The sequence below is a fragment of the Phascolarctos cinereus genome, unplaced genomic scaffold (assembly GCF_003287225.1).
Source record: "Phascolarctos cinereus isolate Bilbo 61053 unplaced genomic scaffold, phaCin_HiC Scaffold_8;HRSCAF=390, whole genome shotgun sequence".
Lineage (NCBI taxonomy): Eukaryota > Metazoa > Chordata > Mammalia > Diprotodontia > Phascolarctidae > Phascolarctos > Phascolarctos cinereus.
This window is the reverse complement of record NW_027556291.1, coordinates 31,197,935-31,225,179: the sequence shown is the minus strand read 5'-3', so window position 1 is coordinate 31,225,179 and position 27,245 is coordinate 31,197,935. Positions and strand designations below refer to the sequence as shown.

The following is a 27,245-nucleotide window of genomic DNA, read 5'->3' as shown; positions in this document are numbered from 1 at the left end:
ATCATTTATTGAATGACTAAAGGATGTGTTCCATGACTAATTTATCAATTTTGAAAAGGAGTTTTAAAAGTATAATTCTGAGGTTTGTTTGTTTCTTGTAGAATGCTCGAAGACGACCTGAAAATCAGCAGCGATGAGGATGAAAATGAGCAGGTAGAGTGCTTGATGTCAATCGCATTTTTCGCATCTGGAATTGTCTGTATAATGTGTAGCAAGAAGAGAGTGGAGGGGAAAAGTGCAGGGGGAAGGGAGCAGTGCCAGAATGGTTTGAGAAGGAGAGAAGAGAAATCAGAATTTTGGAACTATAAAATGTTACAACCTTCCAAACCCCTCATTTTACATAGGAAGGAGAAAAGGGTGGGGGCAGGGGTGGTCATCATTATTTAATAGAGACTTTTAAATCAGTTACACTATAATTACATGCTTTCTTAGTATGTGAGAGGTATGACTTTTTTGTCAGTCGAGAATGAGACCCAATATCTCATACCCATGAATTCCCATTTTCCAGATGTATTACTTGGGACCTCAACTCAGAATCAATATCATATAGCTTTCTGACTTCTTATATAGCATTTTAGTGAAAAATTCTTTTGCTGAAGACTTTTGATGGCATTGTCCTTTCTTACATTCTGCAAAATAAATATTTACCATTATGACCAAGAAATACAATGGAAGGAACTGACATTTTCTCCCAAAGACTGGAGCTTTTGTTTTTGAGAGTCTTCAGCAAAGGCCAAAATTATTTGGAAAGTAGTAAAGTCAGTAATCTTTGTTTTATGATGATGATATTTTTGTATTTTATTATAATTTTCACATGGAATTGCTTTCTGAACACCCACATCTTAATACATAGCAAGGCATACAAAGGGACAGGCTATTTTTTCACATGAGCTGAAGACCTCCCTACAATCACAATCTTGACTGGGGCACAATCTAGAAAGTAGACTTTTTATTGAAATATTACATAGGAATTTAAATATTGTAAGCAAATACCGAATTCTTAATTTGTTGCACAATATGTGGAGAAGGTGCAAAGAAAATTTGCCAATAAAAATCTTGATTCTATTCTCATTCAAAAAGAGTTACTGCAACATAACAGCTACACCAGTGTCCAGTTAGTTCCACAAGCTGATAGAATGACCCTAGTCATACAAACTCAAAACTTTCCTTTCCTTTGCTGTCATCTCTGTCTCCCTTCCCTTTCCCTCTCTTTCTCCCCCTCTCCTCTCTCTTCTTTCCTGTCCTCCTCACATGGACACATAGTTACATGGACACATGTGGTTACATCCACATACAGAACTCCCAATATGCAAACTCCCATGGTGATGCAAATTCTTTGACCATTTCCTAACTTACAGTGTTAGAAAATTGCTCAGGGCACTAATGGACTCGCCCATAGCCACACTGCTAACATGGCACAGGATTTGAACTCAGGTCTTTCTGACATGCACATTGCCTCTGTATCTGCTTTACGCCATCTGAAATAACAATCCCCTCCTACCTTTGACATTTGAACTTGTCAGGGTCACTATGAGTTCATCCTTGGAGCAGCCCTTCCGCTGCTCTCCTGAACCCATTTCAGTACACAGCAGCACAGCTTCACCTTAAATTGGTTCTCTTTCCATCTCCTCTAAATCAGACATATTTATAAACTGAAATTCGTGGTTGACAGTCACCTTTGACATTACAAGTTTTGTTTATCAATTTTGTGTCTGTTTCTTAACATTCATAAATTAATGTGTCATCTGACAATCTAATACAATCTAACATATTTATTAAGTGCCTACTACATACCTACTGAATAGTAAGAGAGAGCTAAAAATTGTCCCTACCTTCAAGTAGCATACAATATGATATATAAACGGCTGATTTGAGTCAGGAGAGAGCACTTAGAGCTGGGAGGATCAAGAAGGGGTTCCTGTAGTCCAGGAACCAGTAGAGGGAAAGATGAAGAGGACATTCCAAGTTTGACGAGCAGCCTGTGCAAAGTAATGGAGGCAGAAGACAGACTGCTAACAGGGGATAATGAAAGACTGCTGCCTTCATCAAGTACAGCCAGGTGGTATGATTGATAGAGCACTGGGCTTGGACTCAGGAAGACCTGAGTTCAAATCTTGCCACAGACACTTAATTGTGTGACCCTGGGCAAGTTATTTAATGTCTGTCTGCCTCCATTTCCTCAACTGTAAAATGAAGATCAAAATAGCACCTGCCTCCCAAGGTTGTCGTGAGAATCATATGAGAAAATTTGTAATGTACAAATAAGTAATTTCTCAAATAATGAGCACGGTGCCTGATGCATAGTAGGTGCAATATAAGTGCTAGCTCTTATTATGATACTGACAACGACGACGATGATGATGATGATGATGACGTGAAATCTCAACTGGTACACCCCCTTTATCTTTGATCTATCATTTACAGTCAGGTTAGCTATAGGTCCATACCCAAAGTCTCTCTAGCTACCTGACCATGCAATTGATAACAGTTCAGAAATTGTAACTGCCCCGAATTTGCCACCATGTTGTATTGTTAGTCTAAACATTATGGCTAGAATGTCTCTGATATTTCCATTTGTATAACTGCAAGTTGTGCCTTAGACAAAGGCTATTGGTTTTATATTAGCCGGGGGTGGGCTACAAGGACTCCAGTGCATGAATCCATCATCATGGTGTTATCCATTTAGAGACAGAATGGATTTTAGATGTCATCTATACCAGTGATGCCAAACTCAAATAGAAAGCAGAGCCACTAAATTATGCTAAGGATCCCTATGGGCTCCATACTGACTTAGAGAACCACACATTAATATTATCTATAGTCAACTGTCTTTTTATTTATTTTGTTAAACATTTCCCAATTGCATTTGAATCTGGTTTGGGGGCACTGAGAGTGTTGCAAAACAGCCCATGCATGGGCCGTGTTTTTGACACCTAATCTAGACCAACCACATTACCTTACAGAGGAGGAAACTTGAGTAGCAGAAAAGTTCAGTGATTTTACCAAGGTCACACAGATAACCAAGTGGCACATCCAGGATTTGAACCCAGGCCTTCTCACTCCAAATTCAGTACTCTTTCTATTGTACCATACTGCCAACAAGTTAATATCAACTTGGTTAACACATTCTCTTTTTTAAATACTTTTTAATGTTACAGCTTTATATATCAAGGATCCCAAGAGAATGTTTCAAGTCCATATATAAAAGACAAATCCAGATTCTAAATGTGAAAGCTTCCAATTTGGCATTTTGGTCCCATGCCTTTTATATTTTTGCCACTTCCCTCCCATCAAAAACAATATTAAACATGCTGAGCAGGCATACAGGTCATCTGCATAAACATCAACAAAGCAATTAGGACATGTTTAAATGCTAAGTCAAATTCCCTCAAATATCTAAACGGATCATGAGGCTGGAATGGGAACATTATCATATACAAATTAAAGATACCAAATGTTCAGCTTTGGAGCTTGGGGTTACAAACAAAACAGAATAAAATACCTCTCTAAAAGAAAATGTTATCTTCTCATGCCTTTCTCAGTTCATATCTACAAAGCCACATATGCACATTATTACTTGTCAAGAAGATTTCACTCTGAAAACATTTACAAGTTTGGGGACATCTTCATATTCTCTGTTCTGCATCCATTCTTTGGATCAAGATTTTTTTTCAAAAAAAGGTAATTTAGCATCAATGCTGAGCCCCTAGTTGAAAGTGCTGTTTAATAATATAAGCTACAGTTACTGCTTCATTGAAAGCCGTAGAGAAAGATGTCCTCACTGGGTGAGCCAGAGGGTGGTCAGATACATACAAACTGCTGTTCTCTGCTTAGCAAACCAAAACATTTTCACCCGAATTTGGAAGCCCTCATTTTGTGATGCCTAGAGATGAAGTTAATAGAACCTCTATGACATAATAGAATCTCACAGATAGCTTTTTAGTCTATTCAGTCCCAGGTGACAGAAGCCAATTTGGGGCTTGTGTTAAGGATAGGCTTGGAATTGACTCGAGTCTCCTCATTGCTGTGTTCTGACTAATTTTGAACCAGTGATCAGAGGCTAAAATGACAGGCCAGCCAATGCCTCTATACCAATCCCATAGGAAAATGATATTAATCATGTTTCTCAAGAATAATGTTTTTCCAAGTGCTCTTTTAATTTCAGTTCAATTCAGCAGACATTGATTGGTACCCACTGTGTAAGAGGCATACAGTTGTGCCAGGCATTGGGAATAGAAAAGATGAATGCTAACCGGAATATTCGCTACACTTACGAAGTACCTACTATGTGCTATGCTCTGGGGGATACACAGAGAAAAATAAATCAGTCCCTGCCCTTGAGGTGCTTAGACATGCTGCTGAGGGAAATAAAATGTAAAATAAAAACACAGTAATTTCAGAGTAGGAAAGAAACCCTAATAAATGGAGGAATTCTGCAGGAAGTATCAAATGAGCCAAGCCTTGGGATTGCAAGAGGCTATGGCGAGAAGGGAAAGGATTCCAGGAATGGGGCGGGGGGAGAGAGGTTAGGGGAGGCAGAGAGGAGATAAAGCCTGTGTAAAAGTACAAGTGCAAGAGAGAGGAAATGTTGAGTATAAGAAATAGCAAGTAAACCAGTTTGGCTAACCCATAATGTTGTGGGGAGAGAGTCATGTGAAGTGAAGACAGATTGCAAAGGTCTTCAAATGACTAACAGAAGAGTTTGTATTTTATCTTGTAGTCCATTGGGAACCATTGAAGATTCTCGACTAGGGAGTGACATGATCACACGTGTGCTTTAGCAATATCATTTTGTGTGGCTGTTTGGAAGATGGACTGGGGAGGGGAGAGATTAAATGGTAGTCATGTGAGTGAAGAGAAGGGGATGGAAGAGGGAGAACTTGGAGACCTAGAATCTACAAACCTTGGCAACTGTTTGAAAATGTGGGACAAGAGAGAGTGAATTGGGGCCAATGTGATGATGACAAAGTGTGATAATGTAGAGGATCACTGGATTTGCAGGCAAGATACTTGGGTTCCAGTCCCAGCTGGGCCACATACTAAGTGTGTGACTTTGGGCAAGTCAACTGCTCTGTCTGACCTTTAGTTTCCTCCTTTCTCAAATTAGGGTGCGAGACTAGATGAGCCCTCTATGCTCTTTAGCAAGCATTTCTAATGTCTCTTCGGTTCTAATTCCTAAGGAGCATTTTGATGGGACTTTTTACTTTTCAGCCAATTACCATTGTGTTTAAGCAATCTTAGATTTCCAATTCATTGTTCACCCCTTATTCTTCCCACTTGTTTAATAGTCATTTTCAAGCCAATCTAAGTTGGCTACTATGCTTTGAGGGCACATGTGAGTCATGGCTAGGCTGGGTAGTCTAATGGTCAAAGATGAAAAAATGGAAAGAGTGTTAGATGTGGTACCAGATAACTGGGCTCTACCACTTTTACCTGTGTGACCTTAGGCAAGTCCCTTCTCCTATCTGGCCTTCAGATTCCTTTTCAGTAAAAGAAGGGGGTTGGATTACATGATCACTAAGGTCCCTTTCTTATTCAGATTTATGATCATAACTTATTTGCTGGCATCTCTTTAGCATCGTGATGATCCAAGTCAAGTCAACAAGCATTTTAAGTGCTTACTTTATGTTAGGAACTGCATTAAGCTCTAAGGACACAAAAAAAGGGCAAAAATGGGGGAGATGACATTTTAACGATTTACATACAAGATGTATAGAGGGCACAGAGTGGACATGAAAGGCCTCTTTCAGAAGATGAAATCTGAGCTGAGACTTGAAGGAAGACAGGAAGCAAAGATGAAGAAAGAAGACATTCCAGGTGGAGGGGTAGGCATTGAAAAGTCAAGGAGTGTGGGAGGAGCCTTGGGTACAAGGAACAGCAGTGAGGTCATTGTGGATGAATTATAGAATGGAGCAGAGTCAAGCATAAGAAGACTTGAAAGGTAGGAAGGGTCCTGTTTGGAAAGGGCTTTGAATGCCTAATGGAGAATTTGATGGTTGATCCCGAAGGTGATAGGGAGCCACTGGAGTATATTGAGTAGGAAGGGAGTGACATGGATGGACCTGCAATTAGAAGATCACTTTGAGAGCTGAGTGGAGGATGAACTGCAGTGGGGAGAGACTCCATGAGACAGGGTGATCAGCCAAAAGGATCTCTCGGTAATCTAAGTGTGAGATGATGAGGGCCTACACCAGGGCAGTGACAGCAGCAGCAGCATCAGAGGAGAGAAGGGAATGTGTGAGAGATGCGAGCAGAGAAGCAATAGGCCTTGGCAACAAATTGGATATGAGAGGTGAGACAGAATGAGGAGGCAAGGATGGCACAGATGTTGGGATCTTGATTGACAGGGAGGCCAGTGGTACCTTGACAGTACCAGCGAAGTTAATGAAGAGTGGAGGATTTAGGGGATAATGAGTTCTGTTTGGGGCATGTTGAGTTTTGAGATGTCTAGGGCAGATGCCTCTGACCCCTTTCCTCTTTTCTGTTTTGTTGTGTTTTCTTTTTCTGCCTGCTTTCTGGTTATGTGGGATTAAAGGAACCCTGAAGATGATGGGTTAAACCTGGAATCAATTTTCCTTTCCAGCTGAGGAGCATTTATTGATGCTGTGCTTGCAGTTCAATAAAAGATCTAAAGAGATAGACCTGGTGCTTCTTTTTCAATAGAAGCGGCCTAATCAGTCACAAATGTTTTTTTTACAAAGAAATTGTATTGACAGGTTTATTAAAATGGCTGTCTTTAAAGTTTTCAGCTATCCACAGCCTGACCTATTCCAATGGCCTCTGAAACACATGGGGACCAGGCCCAAGAGCCCTCTGTGGCCTAGTCACAGCACCAGGTAAACATCTGCTGAATGTTTCACTGAATGAACTCATTAGGTTTGATTTATGCAGGACAAAAGGGTGAGGCATTACAGTGCAGTAATGCAGCCTTCCTAAGTCATTGTTAACTCCGCATGTAGGACTCTCAGGACCCAGCAGGCCCAGACTGGCAGGTGGATGTGCAGACATATGGGCCACAGAAGCAGCAGGCGCTGTCCGTAATGTCTTTTCAGGGCTTTGAGTATTGACAGGATGTTGTTAAGTGGCGTCCCCCCACCCCCATGGCTTTATCATAGCCTCACTAGGAGTTTCCAAAACAGGAATATGGCTAGGCATATTGCACTGGTGACCAGGATCAGCCTCACAAGACAAACTGTGCAGTTCAAAGGAGCTTTGAGTATGAAGCATCCTGCTCACTTGTGTGTGGAGATGGTATTTGAAGTGACTGTCATTTTCTTAAACTAGATTTCCTTTCTTTTTCTGCCTAAGGGACAGCTTCTTCCCCTCTGAGATGGTCACCTTCCTGGTGATGTAATGACTTTGGAAGCATGACAGCTTTGTTATAGGTGTCATTATTATTCCTAGCACTTTAGAAGGGGAAATATCATAAAATAGTTGTTTTTTGTGTTCTCCTCCTTTATTTCCTAACTTTCTCTTACATGTGTTGGCCTGATTATTTCACACATACAAACCAGTTTGATTTGAATCCAGGGTTTTGATCTGGCTTTTCTATTTAAGCCTCTTCTCCTTTCGAGGCTAGATACACAATGAATTCCTGAGGAGCAGCAGCAACAATGCATTTGTAGTAGCCCTGAGTGATTCTTCCACCTGTGCCTTGCACACTGAACTTTCAAAGCATTTGGTCAGGGAAGATCAGAAGCAGCTTCTCATGTTTAAAGTTGGCAAATGAAAGAAAGGTGGTAGTGAGGAATAAGAAAAGATCGACCCAACATATGGGGGGGGGGACTTCCAAAGGAGGGCAGGGCTGCTTGGGACACTGTGGTGGAAGCCTCTGAATGACCAGAAGTTGATCTGAGGGCACTAGGAGGATGAAAGGAACCAAAAAGGGGTCCAAGTAAATGAAGGAGCAGGAGAGGCAACCTTCAATTTAGATAGTCCGATTAGATCATCCCAAAACTAGAGACATCGATAAAAAATAAATTGTAATGAATACAAAAGAAGTTGTGTTCTGGTTACTTCTAGTGTGTCTGAGATAACTTTTTTTTTGTGAGGTAATTGGGGTTAAGTGACTTGCCCAGAGTCACACAGCTAGTGAGCGTTATGTGTCTGAGGCTAGATTTGAACTCCGGTTCTCCTCACTCCAGGGCTGGGTGCTTCCTCCACTGTGCTACCTAGCTGCCCCCTAGATAACAGTGTCTTAACAGCTTAACTCTGTAGTCCAGGAAAAAAGACCAAGATGCAAGCCCATTTACCCATCATCCCAACCTCCATTTTGGAAGTGAATCTACTGTAACTGCATGCATTCATTCTCACAACAAATAGCTTTCCAGCTATAACTGTTCTTAGTAGCCACAGTTATCCCTCCTCAAGGTTTCTCTAAATGGCCATTGACTTTGTTATCAGCCCAACAGCTCTTCTGTAACGGCATCACTAGTGCACACAGTGAGAGAGGTCAGCCGGTCAAAGCTATAGAAAAAGCACATGGCTTAGGATGAAACTCATTGCCAAATAACTTGGGTAAAGTCTTTAAACATAGATGGTTTCTCTGTCGTTGGCACACACTGAAATCCCCAGAAGAATGGGGAGAGTTAAAGGCTGGCTGAAGAAAACTCTCACTTTGTAATTTTGAAATTATCTAGCAATTAGATAATAAGAGAAGAAATTTTAATTTATTCATTAATGACAGGAAAGTGAATAGGATAACATATAAGGTTAATAGAATAACATTGGCCTTTATATTCCCCAGATTGGGTATGCCATTCTGCTTTATTAACATAGAGACTAGATTAATAAGAAAATGCTTAGGGCTTGTATGATGTAATTTTTAATATGCTCCAGGCAACTATTTCACTGTTTAGAAGCCTGCATGCTGAATTTTTCCATTGTAATTAGCTCTGCTATTTTTAGTACCAAATGTTTTGACTTATGATATGCATATAATAGACTATCCATGAATACACACAGATGTATAACCATGCAATACAGCTCAAGGTGGCATAGCTAAAAGCTATCAGCTGGCTAATGGTCACAGAAGGGGGGAACAGTTAGCCAATGTACAAATTAATTTCCAGTGTATACTGTAATTACAGAGACAAATTCTTGCATGTTTAACTTAAAGTAGTGGCTCTTTTATTGTTGTTGCTGTCATTTTTGTCACCCCTAGACAGGACAGAGGTGCAACTTTGTTTTAGCCTAAAGGGCTAATAATAAGAACCCAATTAAAAATAAACTGATGTTATTACATGTAGCAAAGAGCACTGTAATGCAAAAAAAAATAGCCCTTTAACCTGAAGACTATGCACCTCCTCCCCGGGACTGCAAACATGTCCCCATGGATTAGTATTCATGTTATTATATTTCAAGCCAAAAAGTGATCCAGGGCCAAATTAGTTTTCTCTAGGCAAAGGAGAGGCCTTTCTTAGCAGCTGTGAGCAAGAGGTGGGGCGGGGGCTTGAGCTGAGTTAGGACCAGGGAAGAGGCAGTTACAGCAAGAATAATTTAAAGCCTACATTTTGAACCCACAGATCCAGAGAGTTTCCTGGTCTTCAGTGACTGGTGCAACATAATGATTGAAGGCCAGATTTTTGCTGGAGGCTGGGAATGCCCCAAGTAAATACTAATAAGCTTTGCCTGCTCTATTTATATTTACTCTACTTATGATCATTAGTGGTAGCACAAAACTGCTTGTGACTGAAAGAGGCTTCTGTTAAGAAGCCAATTAATACATTTTTCAGTGAGTTATAAGCAGAAACTCTAGTCTAGGGTTAAACAATATGGTCAGTTGACAAATAGATGTTTCTAAAGGTATTTATTTCCCACAGAACGGTAGATTTATAGAGAATAGTGCTTAATGAAATGTAAGCACTTGAGAATACTGTTATCATGTTAGCTTTGGACCTGCTGCTTAAAAAATTCCTTTTGACTACTCTACTATTTAAATGCACACAAAGACAAAAGGAACAAGTTGTAAAACCCAAATTATCTTTGTTCACATCTAGACATTTTTTTTCTGATAGATAACCTAAGGATCACTATGAGCCCTGTTTCCTCATTGGGAAAGATGCCAGAGGCAGCGGGAGGTTGGTAGGAGGTTGCATCTACGTAAATTCCCACCCCCACCCCCCACCCCCCAGCTCTGAGTTGCTACTCAGTGTTGCTGCAAACCAAAAGAATGGTCCTGGCCACATGATTCCAAGTGGCCCTTGGATCTTGGCTGGAGGGCTAAGTGGGATCCCTAACCTACCACCTCACAGGTTGGAATTCATCATTCCATTACCAGCAACTTCATAGATGAAGGCAGACCACTTCTTCACTTCATGCAGACTCAAGTTTAGAACACAGGACACTGACTCCTTTTTAGGCAGGAAAGGAATTGAATACATTAGTTGAAATCTTTCTGTAGATTGTGGCTGCCCTACCAAATCAGACAATATCTACGTATAAGAAGAAATAAAACACTCAGTCATCTAAATGTTTGCATGGATGCATGGACTGAATTTGTCCTGTTTCATCCTCTCTGTGGCTTCATGTAGACAGCCTGTAAGTAGCAAGGTAGTACCAGTCCTATCACAGAGCAGAAGACCCCTTTTGTGCTCGCTCCCTCCTTCATGCCTCAGTAAAACAGTAAAACAATTATTCTAGGTGTGTGTCTGCCTAAGTGAGTTAACCCATTCTATAGTTATTGATTACAGTACATCCAAATACATCAATGATGAGATCATTCATTAATGAATTAATTTGTTTCAGGCTTTTCTCCTGAAATGGTAGATCAATGCAATTTGCCAATATCGCCTGCTAGGTTATACTGCACCACCAGAGCAGTCAAGTGGAGAGAGAACAGCTGAGCTATTTGGAAGCATCTAGGTGCCTATCCAGCCTTTCCTCATTGTACCCAGTTAGTCAGTGTTGTATAGACACAGCCTGTGTACATACATTCTTATGAGATATCTGTTAAAGGGCTGCAGAACATGGTACATTTGTCTAATAAGTAGCATGATGCCAAAGATTTATAGAGGGAAAATGTAAGGGATGTATATAGAACAATGATAATAAAAATCACATTTTATATGTGACTGACAGGAGTAATATTATGGCTATGAAAAAAAAAAAAAACAATACCCAAACAAACTGACTTGTGAGATGAGTTCAGGGTTTAGAATATCTCCAGGCCATCTCAGTACTCACCTTGATAATCTTACCACAAAGAAAACACAGTTATCTCCTTTGAGTCTTTTTGTAATTTAGCAAAAGGAAGAAATTGTATTTATTTTGTATGAAATCTCACCAGAGGGGATAGATGGGTAATTTGTTAAATCTAGATATAAACAGGGGTTAATTCTTAAGATCCTAAACCATTCTTGAAACTTTAAATAGAGTTCATCTATCTGATGTATTAGGATCACACTTAAGAAATCAGGGGATTATTATGTAAGATTTGACTACCTTAAAAATTAACTTTCTAAAATTCCCATCGTTATATATTAAGTTGTCAAGTGCCTTGATTCTTGAGTTTTTCCTCAGAAGAATTTTGTGCGCATATTATCAATGAAATTCATTGGACAGGGGACATTGTTGCTGCTGTCATCGGTTTTGTCAGTGAAGGCTGGGCAGTTTTATGGTTAGTGTAATGAAGCGTGACTCAAGCCCTATTCTCTGTTTCCGACTATACCCATCAGGATCACGGGATTTCAGTCATAAAAGGTGGGTAGAGATAATCTACTCTAGCCTTTTCAGTTTACAGAGGAAGAAACTGTAGGCCAGAAAGGGAAATAAAACCACAGGTACCAAGTAGCAAATCTGGGATTCATCATTAGTGGTCCTTGCCAGTCTACCTTAATTTCCTTCTTTGACCCAAGAAAGAGAATGATCAATCAGGAAATTGTCATAGCTGAACTTTCTGTTAACTTTTGTACAACTGGATTTCAGGCAGAGTGCTATCCTAATAGAGAGGATGTAGAGGTACGATTAGTATTTTTGGATTCAGAATTCAGTGATTAGACCCCAAGAGCAGTCTTTAATGGGTTCCTTTGGAGGGAAGATCTGTTCTTGGTCTTGTGTTCCTTAGCAGTTTTATTAGACTCTGTCCTGGGCTGCCTTCTTTTTTCTCTCTCTCTTCTCAATTGGTGATCTCATCATTTTGAATGGGTTCAATGATCATTTCTATGCAAATATTTCCCATATCTATATATCTAGCTCCACTCTTTCCACTGAGCTTTTAGCCAGCATCCACAAATGTTTATGGGATGTTTCCAACTAGATATCCAATAGACATCTCAAACTGAACATTTCAAAGCAGAAGTCATTATCCACACCCCTAACCCTCCTCTCCTCTGCCACACTTTTGTCTTTCTGTCAAGGACACTACCATCCTTCTAGTCACCCCCGTTTGCAATCTGGGAGCCATCCTTGACTTTTTACCCTCCCTCATTACCCCCACCCCCAATATACAATTAGTTGCCAAAATTTGTTGCTCCTTCTATATTGACACTATCTCTTCACGTATCTATCAGTAAACTTCAGTGGCTCCTGTTATCTCTGTGATAGAACAGAAATTCCTCTGTTTAGAATTTTTAAAGCTTTGCATTACTCCCCTTCCTGAATTCTACCATATAGCTCAGAACTGTTCTTGCTCTTCCCATCACCATGTCTTTGTACTGGCCATCCCCCAATTCCTGGAATGTTCTCTCTCCTCTCCTCTACCTCCTGGAATCCCTTATCTGCTTCAGGACTCAGCTCAAACAGTGCCTTCTACAGGAGGCATTTCCTGCTTCTCTTTCCAACCTGCTCATGCCTTCTCCTCTACTCTTTATGTATCTAACTGTAAGCTCCTTGGGAGTGAGGGTTGTTTAATTTTGTCTTTGTATCCTCATGCTTAGCATGGTGCCTGGCACAGAGTAGCTTTGTTGATTGATCGATTGATCGCTTATGTCAGTGAATAGATTCTTCATAAATGTATTGTGCTGGTAAAGATCATCTCAGTGGCTATGAATTATGTGTCCCAGGCATTTGTGATGAGCTCAGGAGAAGGCATCAATCCCAATGACCACTGCTCTCTGCCCTTGTTAATGAGAAAGGCCTGAGAATGAAGGAATGATTAATTCTACAGAGTTCAATACACATTTATTAAGCACTAAGATGTGTGAGGCACCATCATTGGTGCTGGGTACTCAAGATGAAACATGGCATGGTCCTTGTTTACAAGGACTACAGATCTACCAATGAGGGAAATGAAGCCACATGCACAAATAAGTATTTGATGAGAGCCAAGATAGGTCCTGACAAAAATCCCATGAAAAATACCAGGAACCAGAGATTACTTTCAGTTGAGAATACTAATGAAGGCCTCATAGAAGAGATAGCTCCTGAGCTGGGTTTTAAGGAGAGAGGAGGATTTCCTAGGCAGATATGTGGAGGGAAGTGCATTTGAGTTTAGGAATTCACTTCCTCCTGAGCTGAGTGGTAGGAAGGAAACAAGCATTTATTATGCACCTACTGTGTACCAGCATTTGAACTCAGGTCTTCCTAACTCCAGCCCTGGCACTCTTATCTAGCCACTGCACCACCTAGCTGTAAAATAAAAGGAACGCATGCCACAAAGAAGAGCTGTCAGAGACATGGTCAGTGTGAAGCCAACATTGGTATGGAGGATAAGGGGGATATACCTACATTCCCTATTGAAATAATGCTCACTTTTGATTCTATATCATTTCGTGGATCTGTGTTAGGTTTCATTATCTGGTATATTATTTGATCATGAATATATACATGCTCAAAACCATAAGGAAAGCAATTGATTTATAGCTTCTCCTCCATTTCACTTTCTTCTCTAATATAATACATCCTTATCCTCAAGCTTCACCTCCACCTTGCATTTTAAGTATAATTTTAGGAGAACAGCATAAAATACAGGAGAATTATTTAGTACATTGGTGTGGTTGGGACTCCTTCCACCAGTGCAGATCACTGCCCTCAGAGAAGAGCCATCCAACACCCTCTGTAAGGAGGACAGAAGTTACCAAAACCCAGAAATGATAAATTAAAGTGGCTTAATGATCTTACCTACATTTTCCAATCTGTTTAAAGTACTGTAACGCATGTTTTTAAACTCACAATTAGCTGCATTCCCAATATGTCCCCTTTCTACTGCTCAGGGAATCACATGATGCTATATCATGTCATTTTACTTATTTGCAATCTATCTCCCATACTGGTACATGTATCTGTCATGTGGAATTGTCTGCTCAACACCCATCATTTCAGGAGGTGAATCTCCTCATCTTTCTACAGAAAACTTTTGGCCATTTAAGGCCACATAAAAATTGTACAAAAATAATCTACTTGGGGAAAAAAAAGATATTTTCACTCGCATCTCTGCGATCACTTAACTTTCTTTAAAAATAAGAGACATCTCAAAAGAATTACAAATTATTAACAATCATGTGAAAGAATGCCCCAGGTCACTAGTAGCAAGAGAAATGCAAATCCAAACAACACTGAGGTTTCCCCTCATATCTAAAAATTGGCAAAAATGACAAAAGATGAGAATAGTATTGGATGGGTTGTATAAATACAGGCACGCTAATGCATTGTTGGTAGAGCTGTGAATCAGTACAACTATTCTCAAAGCAATTTGGAATTATCTAAGAAAATGATGCAAACGTCCCTATGCTTTGGCCCAGAGATTTCGCTGATAGGTTTATACCCCAAGGAAGTCACTGACAAAAGGAAAGGCTCCATATACACCAAAATATTTATAGCAGCACTTGGTGGTAACAAGTAACTTGAAGCTAAGTAGATGTTGCTCAATTAGGGAATGGGCAAACAAATTGATATGGGGAATGTAATGTAATATGATGATGCTATAAGAAACAAGAAACATGCTGAATCAAGAACTGATGAAAACAGAAGTAAACAGACCCAAGGAAACAATATACACAATGAGTACAATAATGGAAATGTAAGGAATACCATAAAACAGTCAAAACCGAATCTTGTGAGATAACAGTTAATGATCTTGGTCCCAAAGAACAGATAGGAGAAAACATCTTCCCCCACCCCACTGCTTTGCAGAGATGGAAGTCCATGGGTACTGAACGTGACATACAAGAACAAAATATTTCAGTGTGTTAAATGATTTTACAGAAATTTTTCCCTTTAAAAAAATTATTTGTTATAAGAGGTTGCTTTCTGGGAGAGGAAGGAGTACAAGGAGTCTTCTAAGCAATGTCAAAACAAAAGATATCAATTAAAATCTATTTTTTCGAATGAGGAGGGCCTAAGCTAACTGCATGCTGGATGGACTCAGTACAGTCATTCTCTTTCAAGAGGATGAAAGGGATGGGTAGAGAGAGATTTAAGAAGGATAGCTAGGAGCACCTCTGACTAGAGCTGTGAATTTCAAACTGAGGAAATGTTAATTACTAAAGCAAAGGGAATGACTCGAGCGAGGCAATCTGAGTCAATAGCAACCCAGGAAAAAAAAAAAGTCATTTGAATGAAGGATTTTCCTGTAATGGTTTTATAAAGGACTACATTTCAAAGGGACCTGCCCAAAACACAATTGCATTCCTCCTGATCATAGGAAAATAATTAGCTCAAATTGGCTGGCTTGATGCACAGATAGCATTTCCAAATGATATGTTTCTTAATCAAAGCTCCAGTTCTTCACTGTCCCTCCTTTGATTTATTTCTCTACCCCTCTTCTGTCACTGGGCATGCTCACAGTGATGGAGTCTCTGTGTTCTGAAAGAAATTGAACGCATACTTGAATCTTGTGCCAAGTTGCTTTTAGTAACCTGAATTGTTCTAAGAAAAAGTGAGGAAAATCCAGCTAGCTTTCACAGTTTTGAGGAGCTAGAAAAGATTTGGTCTCAGTGTTTTTAGAATTATCTTTCTTTAGCCTCCTATGCAAAACCATTTCCCTCTAGCCAGGATCAGCAGGTGGGAGAAGGAGGCCTGTGGATGTGTGGAAAAGCTTCAAGCAGGAAGAGTCTGATGGGTATTTTGCCCAGCATCTTTGCTCTTCCTTTGCTAAGCTCATTTGGTATACTTGGGAAGATAACTGCATTAGCAGAAATACGTGCTTTGATAAACAATCTGAATTAGTGATTCCTTCTCTCCTATGATGACGTCTGTAAATTTCAGGTGTTACAAGAGACTGCCTGTTTCTTTATTTTAACCTGTTATCTTCTTGCCTTCTTGCCATTTTAGCAAATGCCAGATTTCAGACTCAGGCAAATGATGGACATATAATTCTTGACTCCCTAGCCCTGTCCAAGAATGACGGGTGTTTCTTTAGCAACCGAATCTGAATTTCATCAAAGCAGAAGTAGGATTCCAAAATCAAAATGTGATAGATTGAAATTAGGTTCAGAAGGATGAAGTTATTGAACAAGAATGCTTAAATATATCATATTCTTATGTTCTAGTATATATGATACAGTCCCTGTAACAAATTTACTTTTTTCTCCTCTATATCTCTGGTCTTCCCTACCTTCCTTGTCTCCCTTTCCCCTCCTGCAAAGTCATTACGAAACTAATACCACTACCTGGACACTGTAAAAGGGCATAGCCTTATATTATCCTTTTTTTTCAACCCCCCTTTCTATTAATATGATTTATTTAGTTTAAATGCACTCTAGAAATTTATGAGTTTGTTTCTGATGCCATAATCATGCTATAGAAATGGGGGGGGGGAAATCATCCCTTAAAACCTCCAGGTGTTTAAACACTTTGGTAGACTGTAACCATTCTACCATCAGTGCCCCCAGCTGTGTTGCTTAGCAACATTTTAATTCAAGAAGAATCGAAGGAGATGAAATCCCTGTGGAGAGGGAAACAGAAATAAAAGGGCCGTTGACAGATGATCTGAGTTGTTTCTTCTAATATACTGTGAAGATCACTAGCTCTTTTCATGAATGATAAATGGACTGTACACAAATCAATGGATTCAGCAATAAACTGGAACCCAGGCTCCATGTCCAAGCTGGTGCAGGCTAAGAGGCCCAGAGATTGACTCATTTAGATGATTTGAGCTGTGTTTTCTCAAAGGCTCCACAAGTATAAATTGATGTGAGCTTTTGGTGATCCTTTGCCCTTTGGTGGTGTTGGATAATAAAAAACAATTTGGAAACAAATGCCCCTTGGACCAATGGCCATGGGCGTGCTATGGTGGCTGGTGGTCATAGGGGGTATCTATGATGATGTTCAGATGAGTGGTTTCATGTCATCAACCTCAAAATGCAACAAGGATTTTGTGTGAGCAGCCCCATCCTCTCCCATTTAAAAAAATTCATAGATGCTAGAACGAAGAAAGACATGTGACAAAGATTATAACCCAAGTAGTACTTTCTACTCTGTGCTTGTGGGATTCCTTCTGAATCCAAGATGCAGACATGTGTTGTCACGTCAGCATCTGGAAGCAGACCTGGCGCAGGTAACAATATTCCCTTGAAGAGATGAATTTGTTTGTTTGTTTGTTTGTTTTCATCTCCAGCTCTAGTTTCCTGAGGCAGCCTGCTTTGGTTCGCTTAGTATAGTGCTGTGAAACATTCTGATATTGTAGATTGTTTTGGTAAGCAGTTCAGTTGCAAGATTGTGCCTGTTAATGTTGCCTAATTACCTTTTTTTTCTTTCATTCACAGGACATTGAAAAGGCAAAACCCATGGACATTGCTTCAAAGTAAGTTCCTTTTCATATCAGTTGGATATTTCAATTTTAACAATCTCTATACAAAGAAAAATAATTTAATGTTAGAGAGAGAGAGAGGAAGAAAAAGGATGAAGGGGGAGGGAGAGAGGCAGGCAGGCAAGCACTGGAGTTTGATTTAATTCTGAATTGTGGCCATAAAAAATTCTCTTAATCAGCAGGCGCCTGCTTTGGTTTTCCCCATATCCCTGATGAGCAAACGCCCTAAGTTGTGCCCAGTTTACATAAATTAATATGTGCGTTCTATGAATAGCTGCCAAATAATATTATAATCATTTTAGACAAATAGTACTTCTGGCCTTGCGGGCTTTGCACATGCTAAAAAGATTACATTTTTAATTGCAAGCCTTAGAAAGATCTGACAGAGAGGGAAATCACTGAAAGTGTGCCAAATGCTTTCTAGCCACGTGGGAATGTTTTGCACTTACCTATGTGCCTAGGCTTCTCTGCTCTAGTGATGAAAAGCTCAGAAAATTCTATTTTTTCTTTTCCTGCTGCTGATTTCTGAAAGGTGAGCTAGCTGAAGCCAATTTCCAGGGCATTTTCTGGAATATTGTTCAGTCATAAGCAAGCAGCATACCATTACTTTCATTACAGTACTTTCTAGACATCTGGTCTATATCTCCAGAAGAAAGTTGGTTTTTTGTTTGTGTTGTTTTTTTTTTTTCAGTTAAAGAGGTGGTTGATCATTAGTCATTTTGGTTGATGTGGCATCTGATTTCAGTGTTCCAACATGGGCAAGTTTGGAAAGCTGTTTCATTTCCAAAGGAAGGAACTAATCTAGTCACTATATTATTACATCTCTAGCAATATCATGTCCCCAGGAGTTGCACATTCATGAAGACTAGGTACTTGGTGCTGTGTCCTTGTGGCCAGTTAGCTCAGTGGTTTGGAGCATGGCACTAATGAGGTCAGAGCCATGGGTTCAATCTTTGGGTGGGCTTATTAGTGTCCCCCTTTCCCACAGTCACAGACTTCATACTAGTAACCCTGACCAGCCATCTCCCAAATGTGGACTCTCAGTCATGAGGGTGTGAGCCAGAGATAAATCCATCCCCATTGCAATAGAAACCCACTCCGAGCCCAGAGCCAATGCAGGTCCCAGGGAAGCCTGATCTTCATGCCTGAATGCCAGCCCACTTTCTTTGTGTAGAACTGCACTAAACTACACTGAAGCAGGCAGCAGTTTTCTTTTCAGTTATTGATAGAAGTGGTTTCTACAAATAAGTGCACTTTAATGACTTTATTCATAGGGAAGATTCTATATAATATCTAGCAAGTTCAGGACTATAATTAAGAGGAAAAAGGTAGATGGGGAGGGGGAGGAAGCCACACAGTGAGATAAGAATTGCCCAAAGGATTAGTAAAATAATGTGGAGTTTTTGAGATTATTTTTTATCCTTCAGTGTATTTTTAAATCTGCTTGGTAACAGACCCAAGTTACAACCAACTCTTGAGTGTTTAGAATTGTCCTCTGATTTAAAAAGCTATTGAGCTTAGTGGGGCTTTGCACTCTCTTGCACCTGGGTTCATGTTACCAACTCCCCACCTGGGTTTTTCCATCAGAGAATCATAGAGTCCTGAGCCCTGGAAGTCATGACTACAGACCAAGGCTGAGTCCCACTGGCAGCAGGTAGTCCATCAGGCATCTCTGATGAACATTCAGTATGCTTAGGCAAGATACGATCTAGAGGCCAGATTAAGCAGCATTTCCACTTTCTGTGGCAGGAGTGTTATTTTAGATGACACTGAATGAAATAAGCTGAGCAATTCGAGGTCCCTTGGCCTTCTCCAAGTGTGTCTATCAGAGGTCTACAAGTGTGTCTAGATTTGGCACCTTCCGATGAATGTGAACCTCCCCTAGAAGAAGACACTGGCAGTGTTATAAGGGTGACAGGGACATCCTGCTCAACTTAATTTGAGTCTAACCCACAATTGGAGAGGGCATAGTCTAGTGAGGGCTTGCCTCCTACCTGAGAAGGTAGCAGGTGACTGACCATGGACTTCTTCTTTTGCACTTCTCAGATTTGTGACCATGTCCTAATCAGTCACTATATAATGCTCATTCCTAGAGCAAGGGATCCCTCCTAGATCTCCAGTGCTCCCTTTCTTTGAGTATGCAATGTTGAATGTTTGTGTCTGGCACTGAAGAAGCAGGGATTGTCTGGCTCCACTGGAAAGTGGAGTGCAGGTTGGTGACTATCACAAATATGTATTTGCATTAAGTACTATCATTAGATTAGGAAAAGGCAGTAGATGTGAATTACTCTGTGACAGCCTAGGTTTAGTTTCTTAGTCCATTCTCTTTGCATCCATTAAAAACCAGCAAACCAACAAGGATTTATTGACCACTCAGCATTGTGCTCGTGAAATCCTACTTGATGAAAGACATTTTTATTGACATAGTTTGAGGAAGGAAATATCTTATAAACCAGCAACTGAGGACTCTTGATAAATCTAAAAGCCAGTGTACATTGCAGTGTCTACAGGATTATCTTTGACAAGGAACATATATGATATGTTAGTTGTTAATCATCCTAGTTATGCATCAATATATCCATTGCAAAAGGTTTTATTCATTTAAGTTGCTATTACCTCCTGAAATTTAACCACTGGTTAATTACAAGGTAGCCCAATGGCTGCCAATAGCCTCTACCCTTCTCTGTCAGTGTGTGCTTGTCATGCTACGAAGGGTTGCCTTTTTCCCACCTCCTTATGCCACTCTGTTTTCAATACCTTCAGGGTTATAGCTTCTCACCTTAACCTAAAGAGATCATTCAACACATTAAATATAGCCTGTTTAAAATTTATATATGTGTGTGTGTGTATGTATGTATGTAACACACATATACATATACACTTAACAAAGGTAAATACAGAATGTACCTGTGCTAAGTATTTGATCCTGCAACATTTAATGTTCCTTCGGGGGTAAAAGTCAAAACAATATATATGTATAACCTTAAGCTTCCCAGTTGCTTCCCAAGGTCTTTGGAAACGCATAGACACTTTACTTGCCTCAGAATTTAGCCACAACTTTCATATTGCAACATCCTTGGCTCTTAAAATATCAAAGAGAATTTTGCTTGAATTGCAATGTTCTGTAGTTCTCATATTATTAGTAGCAGCCATTGTGAAAACAAGGCTTGAAAGATTAGCGATTTCTTCTGCCATATGTGGCCTAGCCTAGATGTTAAAAGACTCCTTTCTGTTATTAAGCCTTATGTACTAGTGCACTTCTGCAGATGTGATTTGCTTTTTTCTAAAAGCCCTGCATTTGTGAGTTGACTTGAAGTGGGCTTTATGTCTTTTACCAAAAAAAAAAAAAGAAAAAGAAATATCTTCAGTTGTCATAAGTGTAAAATTGTCACTTGTATTTATACTTAACTGACACAGCCTTCCATCTTTCCTGACCTCACATCTGGACTCATTCAACTTCGAAAATTCTCATTTGCTTCTGTAAACAATGACTTTAGCTCATGAACAATGCTCTAATTCAGTGATGGCATGGGAGAACTTAGGACTGCTACAAAGTCTTCAAAATCTATTTCATTTCTCTCCGTGTAAATCATTTGCTTCCCATATCACATAGAGAAACTTCATAGGAATCCTCACTGCAGGCAAATAGGCTTGTTGTAGCTAACCCTCTCTTTAGACTTGGAGCCCCCATTCAGCCCTAATTTGAGGAGGAAAAAGGGGAAAGTTATAGTGGGGGCCATAATTAAAGGAAACCCCCTAATTCTGGGCATGGAATTGATTTTATTGACTCTCTAGTTGTTAGCTTGGTTTCCCCCCTACAGTCCAGTCTCTCTGGTCTGGCCTTTTAAAAGCAATGCAAATTCTCTCCAAATGGTTTCATAAAAATAAATAAAACTTATTAGAATGTTGTCAAGAGAATTAATATTTGGATGTAGGTGGTTCTAGCTTCCTTTGCCACTGTTCATGAAACTCTAACAAATTGCCTATAAATGTCTTTTCTATCTCTAACAAGACTTTTACCATCTACTTGACTAAAAATGGTGATATTTTTCTAGGCTAAGACAAGCTTTTCTTCCAAATTACAAGTCATCCAGGGTGAAGAGTGGTTTGACCTCCATGACTGTTGGAAAATGGAACAGTGGCCAATTCTCTTTGTAATAGAATGGTAGAGATGAAGGTGGGGGTAGAGAGGACAATGGCACTCAGGGAAAGAGTTGTAAGACATCATCAAGTTCCACTCCCTATTTCAGTTCATCTCCGACACCAGGGCAAACTCAAATAGAAAAGGGGGGGGCCACTAAACAATACATAAGGATCCATGCAGGCCACATATTGACATAGAAAACCACATATTAATATTTTCTATGTTTTGTTATGTTTGTATTTATTTTGTTAAATACAATTGTTTGGCATGTGGTAGGCTACATGTTTGACACCTCTACTCAACATTTCAGCACCTTGTCACCTATCACTAATTGTGTCTTTGGATTGCTCTCACCATCAGCCGTCTTCATTCCTATTAATGGGCTGCTGAACAGAGCTTAAGAAAGTCATGGATATGATTGGATCCCCTATAAAGTTATGTTATATAATCTTCCCTGGGCCCTTACTATAGCAAGGCAACCTTACATCTCACTAATCAATTAATTCTCCCTTTCCGTGCAGTAGCTTTCCAAAACTTTTCATATCTTCTCAGGCCTCTCACAGCACTACCTCACCTCAGTACTTTCAGAAGAAGACCCTGCTTTATACTTCTACGAAAAAAAAATAAGGCCATTATCTGGGAGTTCACAATTCTCCCTTCCTCCTCTTCATCTCACACTACTCAGATGTCTTCTCTTATTTCACTTTTGCCTTGCATGAAGAGGTACTGCTCCCATTGGAGAATAAAAATACTGTAAGAATATTTGTTGTTTGATTAAAAGAAGTATGGTTGCATAGTGGAAAATATCACTAGATTTAGGAGCCCAAAGACCTGGGCTCAAATGTTAGATCTGTCATTTACTACCTATATGATTTGGGATAAGAAATTTCCTCTCTCTTGACCTCAGGTTCCTCATCTCTGATATGAGGGGATTGGACTAGCTGGCCTTCTAAGGTCTATTCTAGCTATAAAACTATGATATAGGATCATTGTGGGTTCTTTATGTTCCAAGAGCATTAAGGTGGTAACACAAAATCCAATACCAAAAGATTCCAAAAGCTGTTTTTTTCCCTCTCAGACTTTACAGGAGGGGGAGTTTTGGAGTTTCTTTTTTTCCTGCCCATATCTTCTGGGATTGTTGCCCTTTTCTGTTTCCATTGTGATATATGTGGGCCTCATTTTGGTTTTTGCACTGCCAGTCAATCTTGCCAGCTGGATTTAGAATTAAGGGGACCAGCTGCCATATACTTTCTTATCAACTCAGTAGCAACTTCTGAGGGCACACTGTGTCATAAACCAGGCTTTGTACTTAGGCAAGAACACAGGAAAGAAATAAAGCCCTATATTGTTCCAGGTACTTTCCTGGAATAGCCTATCATCAATGAAAAGGTGGTCATTTAAGATTGATGTATACAAAAGGAAAGCAAAAAAAGAGATAATGTTTCCAGAAATAATAATATTGCTATAACTTTAATTTTGCCTAGTATAACATTTCCCTGCATTGAACTGCCTGATATAACCCCCTCGGGGATTGTTCCTGTGCTTGCAATAATCAAGACTGATTTTACTGGAAAATCACCTTCGGAAGAGAAACTTACTCTCAAGGAAACTTCAGATAGGGACAAAGCAGTTTGGGACAGCAATGCCCTAGTGCCCAGGCCAGTATAGTTCCCAATTTGTCTGTTCATTCAAGCAGCAAATTTATTAGCAACCCTTCTGATAGGATGGAAAACATAGTCATATTAGGGAAGTTTATTTGGAATATTTTAGAGGCCTTTCTGGATAACAAGTCAGTAATCAAATGGCATTTCCCAACATAAATATTAAATATTTTAATAATTACAACAGAGGAAGCTATGCCTTTTTTTTCCTTCTAGTACCTAACATGTGACATATTGGCATGATGTTGCTGGAATATCCAGAATTGTAGAAGAGCAGTGCATGGTGACTGTAGAAAGGCCTGAGCAGAATTCTTTTTCCTTTTGTATGTTCAGACCCGAGTCGTGAAACATGCATGTTACAGATGTAAGCCCTGGCTCATCCATCAGCCACTTCCTGCTTATTGGCCTTTTTAATTAGAAAAGAAATATGGAGATATCCTGACAGCACAGGGCAGTCCAGCTAACTAGAAAACCCAAATTCAGAAACGTACACTGGCTTCCTGACCCTGTCAAGTGGAAACTGAGCATATTGTAAACAGAATATATTTAGCTTCTGGGAGGGAGGAAGAAGAGGCCATTAGAGAAGTCATACCTCAGTGGGCACTGATGACTTTGGGATGACATTGACAGCAGAGGCTGGAGGAGAGGCACTAAAAACTGATTTGATTCAAGAAGACAGGTGAGTTGGCGAGTAAAATCAAGAGGTTTGTTTATGCATGAAAGGAGAAAAATAGCAACACAAACTCTAATCAAGTGGCCGATGACATCCAGCCCTGAAGCTTCTCAGACAAGCAGAGGACAAGGTTCCAGTGCATCCTCCTTGGGAAATCTCTGCCGAGGCCATCCTTGTCCCAGAAGTGCCCTCGAACCCCTTTCCCCCAAGGAGGACATGCAAATACCTACTTAGAAGCTTAGAACAAATTAGCTAGAGAAGCAAGAGGGAGAATGTAGGCCTGTACTTACTATTTGGTTTGTTGTGATTATTAATTCCTTTTAATTTTTTTTTTACCCCACACATCACTGTATTTAACTGAGAGAAATAAAAAGAAAAGAAATAAAGAGAAACAATTTGTAGTGTACGTCAGTTATACAAAGCTTTTTAACCACAGAAATAAGTGCTGTGTGTGTGTGTGTGTGTGTGTGTGTGTGTGTGTGTATGTGTGTATTTCATATATATGGCTGAGCCCTTTGGTGTCTAGCAATCAGGCCACCTTGCAAGAGAGCTGCAGCCCAGTCTCCAGTGGGCAAAGTGAGATGATGAGATATATTGAGTTCTTTTTGTCACTCAAAGAAAGCAGAATCTCATACAAGATGGTGTTTGCTTCCTCTCACTTCATTTCAATTTTCAATAACTAGTATCATCACATGTAGCAGTTTCTTCATAATGAAACTTTGTGTTGAATTGAATTTGTCTTTCAGGTGAAATAGCATTGTAAAAAGTTGTCTAATCTGTTCCCTGAGTCTAGAATATAATATAAAATGAAATGAATCTCCCAAAACAAAGTGCCACATTTGAGGAAATATAATAGCTTATTCTTTGTTATTTGGCCCTGTTAGGGGCTGAAGGGCTTTATATGAAGTGCATAGATCTCTGAGAGTTACTTTATATATGGCCTGGTAATTTCAAAAACAAGGGAATGTGGTATAACAAAATACAGCATCCACTAAGCATCATTTTTTCTGTCTTTGATGATGAAGTCACTGCATGATCCCTATTCTATTGTTATTATGTGGAAGTGCTACTTACTAGAAAGCTCTAGGTGACAGAATGCTTACATAGCACTGGGATTTGATTAGACATTCAAGGCCTAGATGACATCACTCTAACAAATTGGAACACAAAGTTCTTGTTCCCTTTGGTAAGCTTTCCTCATATACATGGAGCCTCATAGACACAAACTGGAATTTTGACCAGTCAGTCCATAAACATTGTCCTTACTATGTGCCAGGTACTGTGTGTGCCAAGCACTGGGGATACAAAGAAAGGCAAAAGACAGTCCTATTCTCAAGGAGCTCACAGTCCCATGGCAGAGATAGTGCACAAACAATGATGTGCAAATAAGCTAGCTAGCTAGCTATCCACCAATCTACCAATCATAAATTGGAACTAATCAGCTGAGCCTACAAAGGGTACAAATCATCATTCCCATGGCAAGTGGGCAAAGTACAGCAGAAAGTTGATCACTTACTTTCCAGATAATTGGGCATAGACCAAAAAATCCTCCTTTTTTTCTTCCATTATAGATATTTTAATCCAGGATACTCAGGTTTATATCTCAGCTCTTCTGTTCTCTTTGCTTGTGAATACATTTTATGTCAGTCAGCACAATTTCCTTTTCTCTTTGAAAGATTATCAGAGAGGAGGAAATGACGAGCAACAAAAAGGAAAATGGAACTCTTGTGGCCCCTTAAAGGGGGCTATGGATAGGATTCACTGTGAGCTAAGCCTGAGCAGAATCTAGGCCGTGGGTGGGCTGGGGTACCAGGCTTTTCCCTTCATTGTGGTGTAATAAAGCAAAGCCAGGAAGAAGAATATGGATTGTTGAGATGAATGGCAAGAGGTAGAAAACAGTGCCCAATACTACAGCAGGGTAATGCCAAGATCAAGAATAAAGAAGATCCTGTCACCCTGGTGCCCACCCTCCTACTGGGCAGTTCCTCTCAGAACTTCCATTTTGAAGCAATGCCCTGGCCAGTCATAACTTCACTTCTCTCTTGGATTTGCTCCTGATTTTTCTGTCATCTCCTCTCCCCACTCCCCCCCCCCATATATAAACATTTCAGTTCACTTTTATGTATTTTCTTCCCCCATTAGAATGAGTTCCTTCAGGACAGGGGCTCTATTTCTCTTTGCTTGTGTTTGTATTCCCAGTGCTTGGCACACAGTAAGTCTGTAACAAATGCTTGTTGACTTAAACAATGTTAAGCATCCAAAAGTAAGGCATTTTGCAGTTTGTTGCACTCAGTCTTTTCTCTTGGTGAATTTTGATCCCCTATCCTCTGAGTTACTCTATCCCCACTGCTTAATAAATGTTTGCTAGTTGATTTACTGCTAGAATTTGCTGCTGCTGTTCAAGTGCTACTACTATGGGGGCCATTTTTAAGCAATACCAAAAAGCAAAGCTGCAGGAAACTCCTCTTTGTCCCTTACCTATATGAGGAAGAATGGCCCACTCTAGACAAGCTTGGTCAGACATTAACAAAATATGTTCAAGGAGCCTCGGAGACAGAGTACAACTAAAGCTTTCTTTGACAGAAATCATCCATGCATCCACATTCATGAACTTCTCTGATAGAGAAACTTTTCAAGGGGCCTGAATTTCACTCTGGGAGAGAGCTCCTTGGAATTTCTTGTGCTACAGAAAATGTTCATTGAAAACCCATTAGGAAAAGGAAGGGAAGGGAGATGGTAGACATGACAAAGCTGGAGATCTGAAGAAAGGGGGGCTAGGGCAGGGAGGGGCCACTAATGAGAGCAGCTGTTGAAGTTGCAAAAAATCTGTAGAATGAGGAGAGGCAACTAACTACCCATCATGCTCCTTGCTTTAGATTCTACAGAGAGAGAGATTGAAAAAGAGGGAGATTGTGTGTGTGTGTGTGTGTGTGTGTGTGTGTGTGTGTGTGTGTGTGTGAGAGAGAGAGAGAGAGAGAGAGAGAGAGAGAGAGAGAGAGAGAGAGAGAGAGAGAGAGAGAGAGTGCACAAGCACAGAGCATGGTTTTGGTTAATATAAGCAGAGGAGTCAAGGGGCTTGAA

At 40.0% G+C, this 27,245-nt stretch overlaps 1 protein-coding gene across 6 annotated transcripts in view; it reads left to right on the top strand.

Annotated features, from left to right (window-relative positions):
• Positions 1–27,245, top strand: part of AFF2 (ALF transcription elongation factor 2) — a 499,551-nt gene that overhangs the window by 405,331 nt on the left and 66,975 nt on the right. For all 6 annotated transcript variants that reach the window (XR_002322059.2, XM_020974795.2, XM_078147880.1 and 3 more), the window contains 2 exons: positions 102–153; positions 17,643–17,680. Coding sequence is in view for 5 of the 6 variants with exons in the window: in XM_020974795.2 (XP_020830454.1) it covers positions 102–153; positions 17,643–17,680 (90 nt within the window). In the remaining variant the exon portion in view is untranslated. The remainder of the gene's footprint in view (positions 1–101; positions 154–17,642; positions 17,681–27,245) is intronic.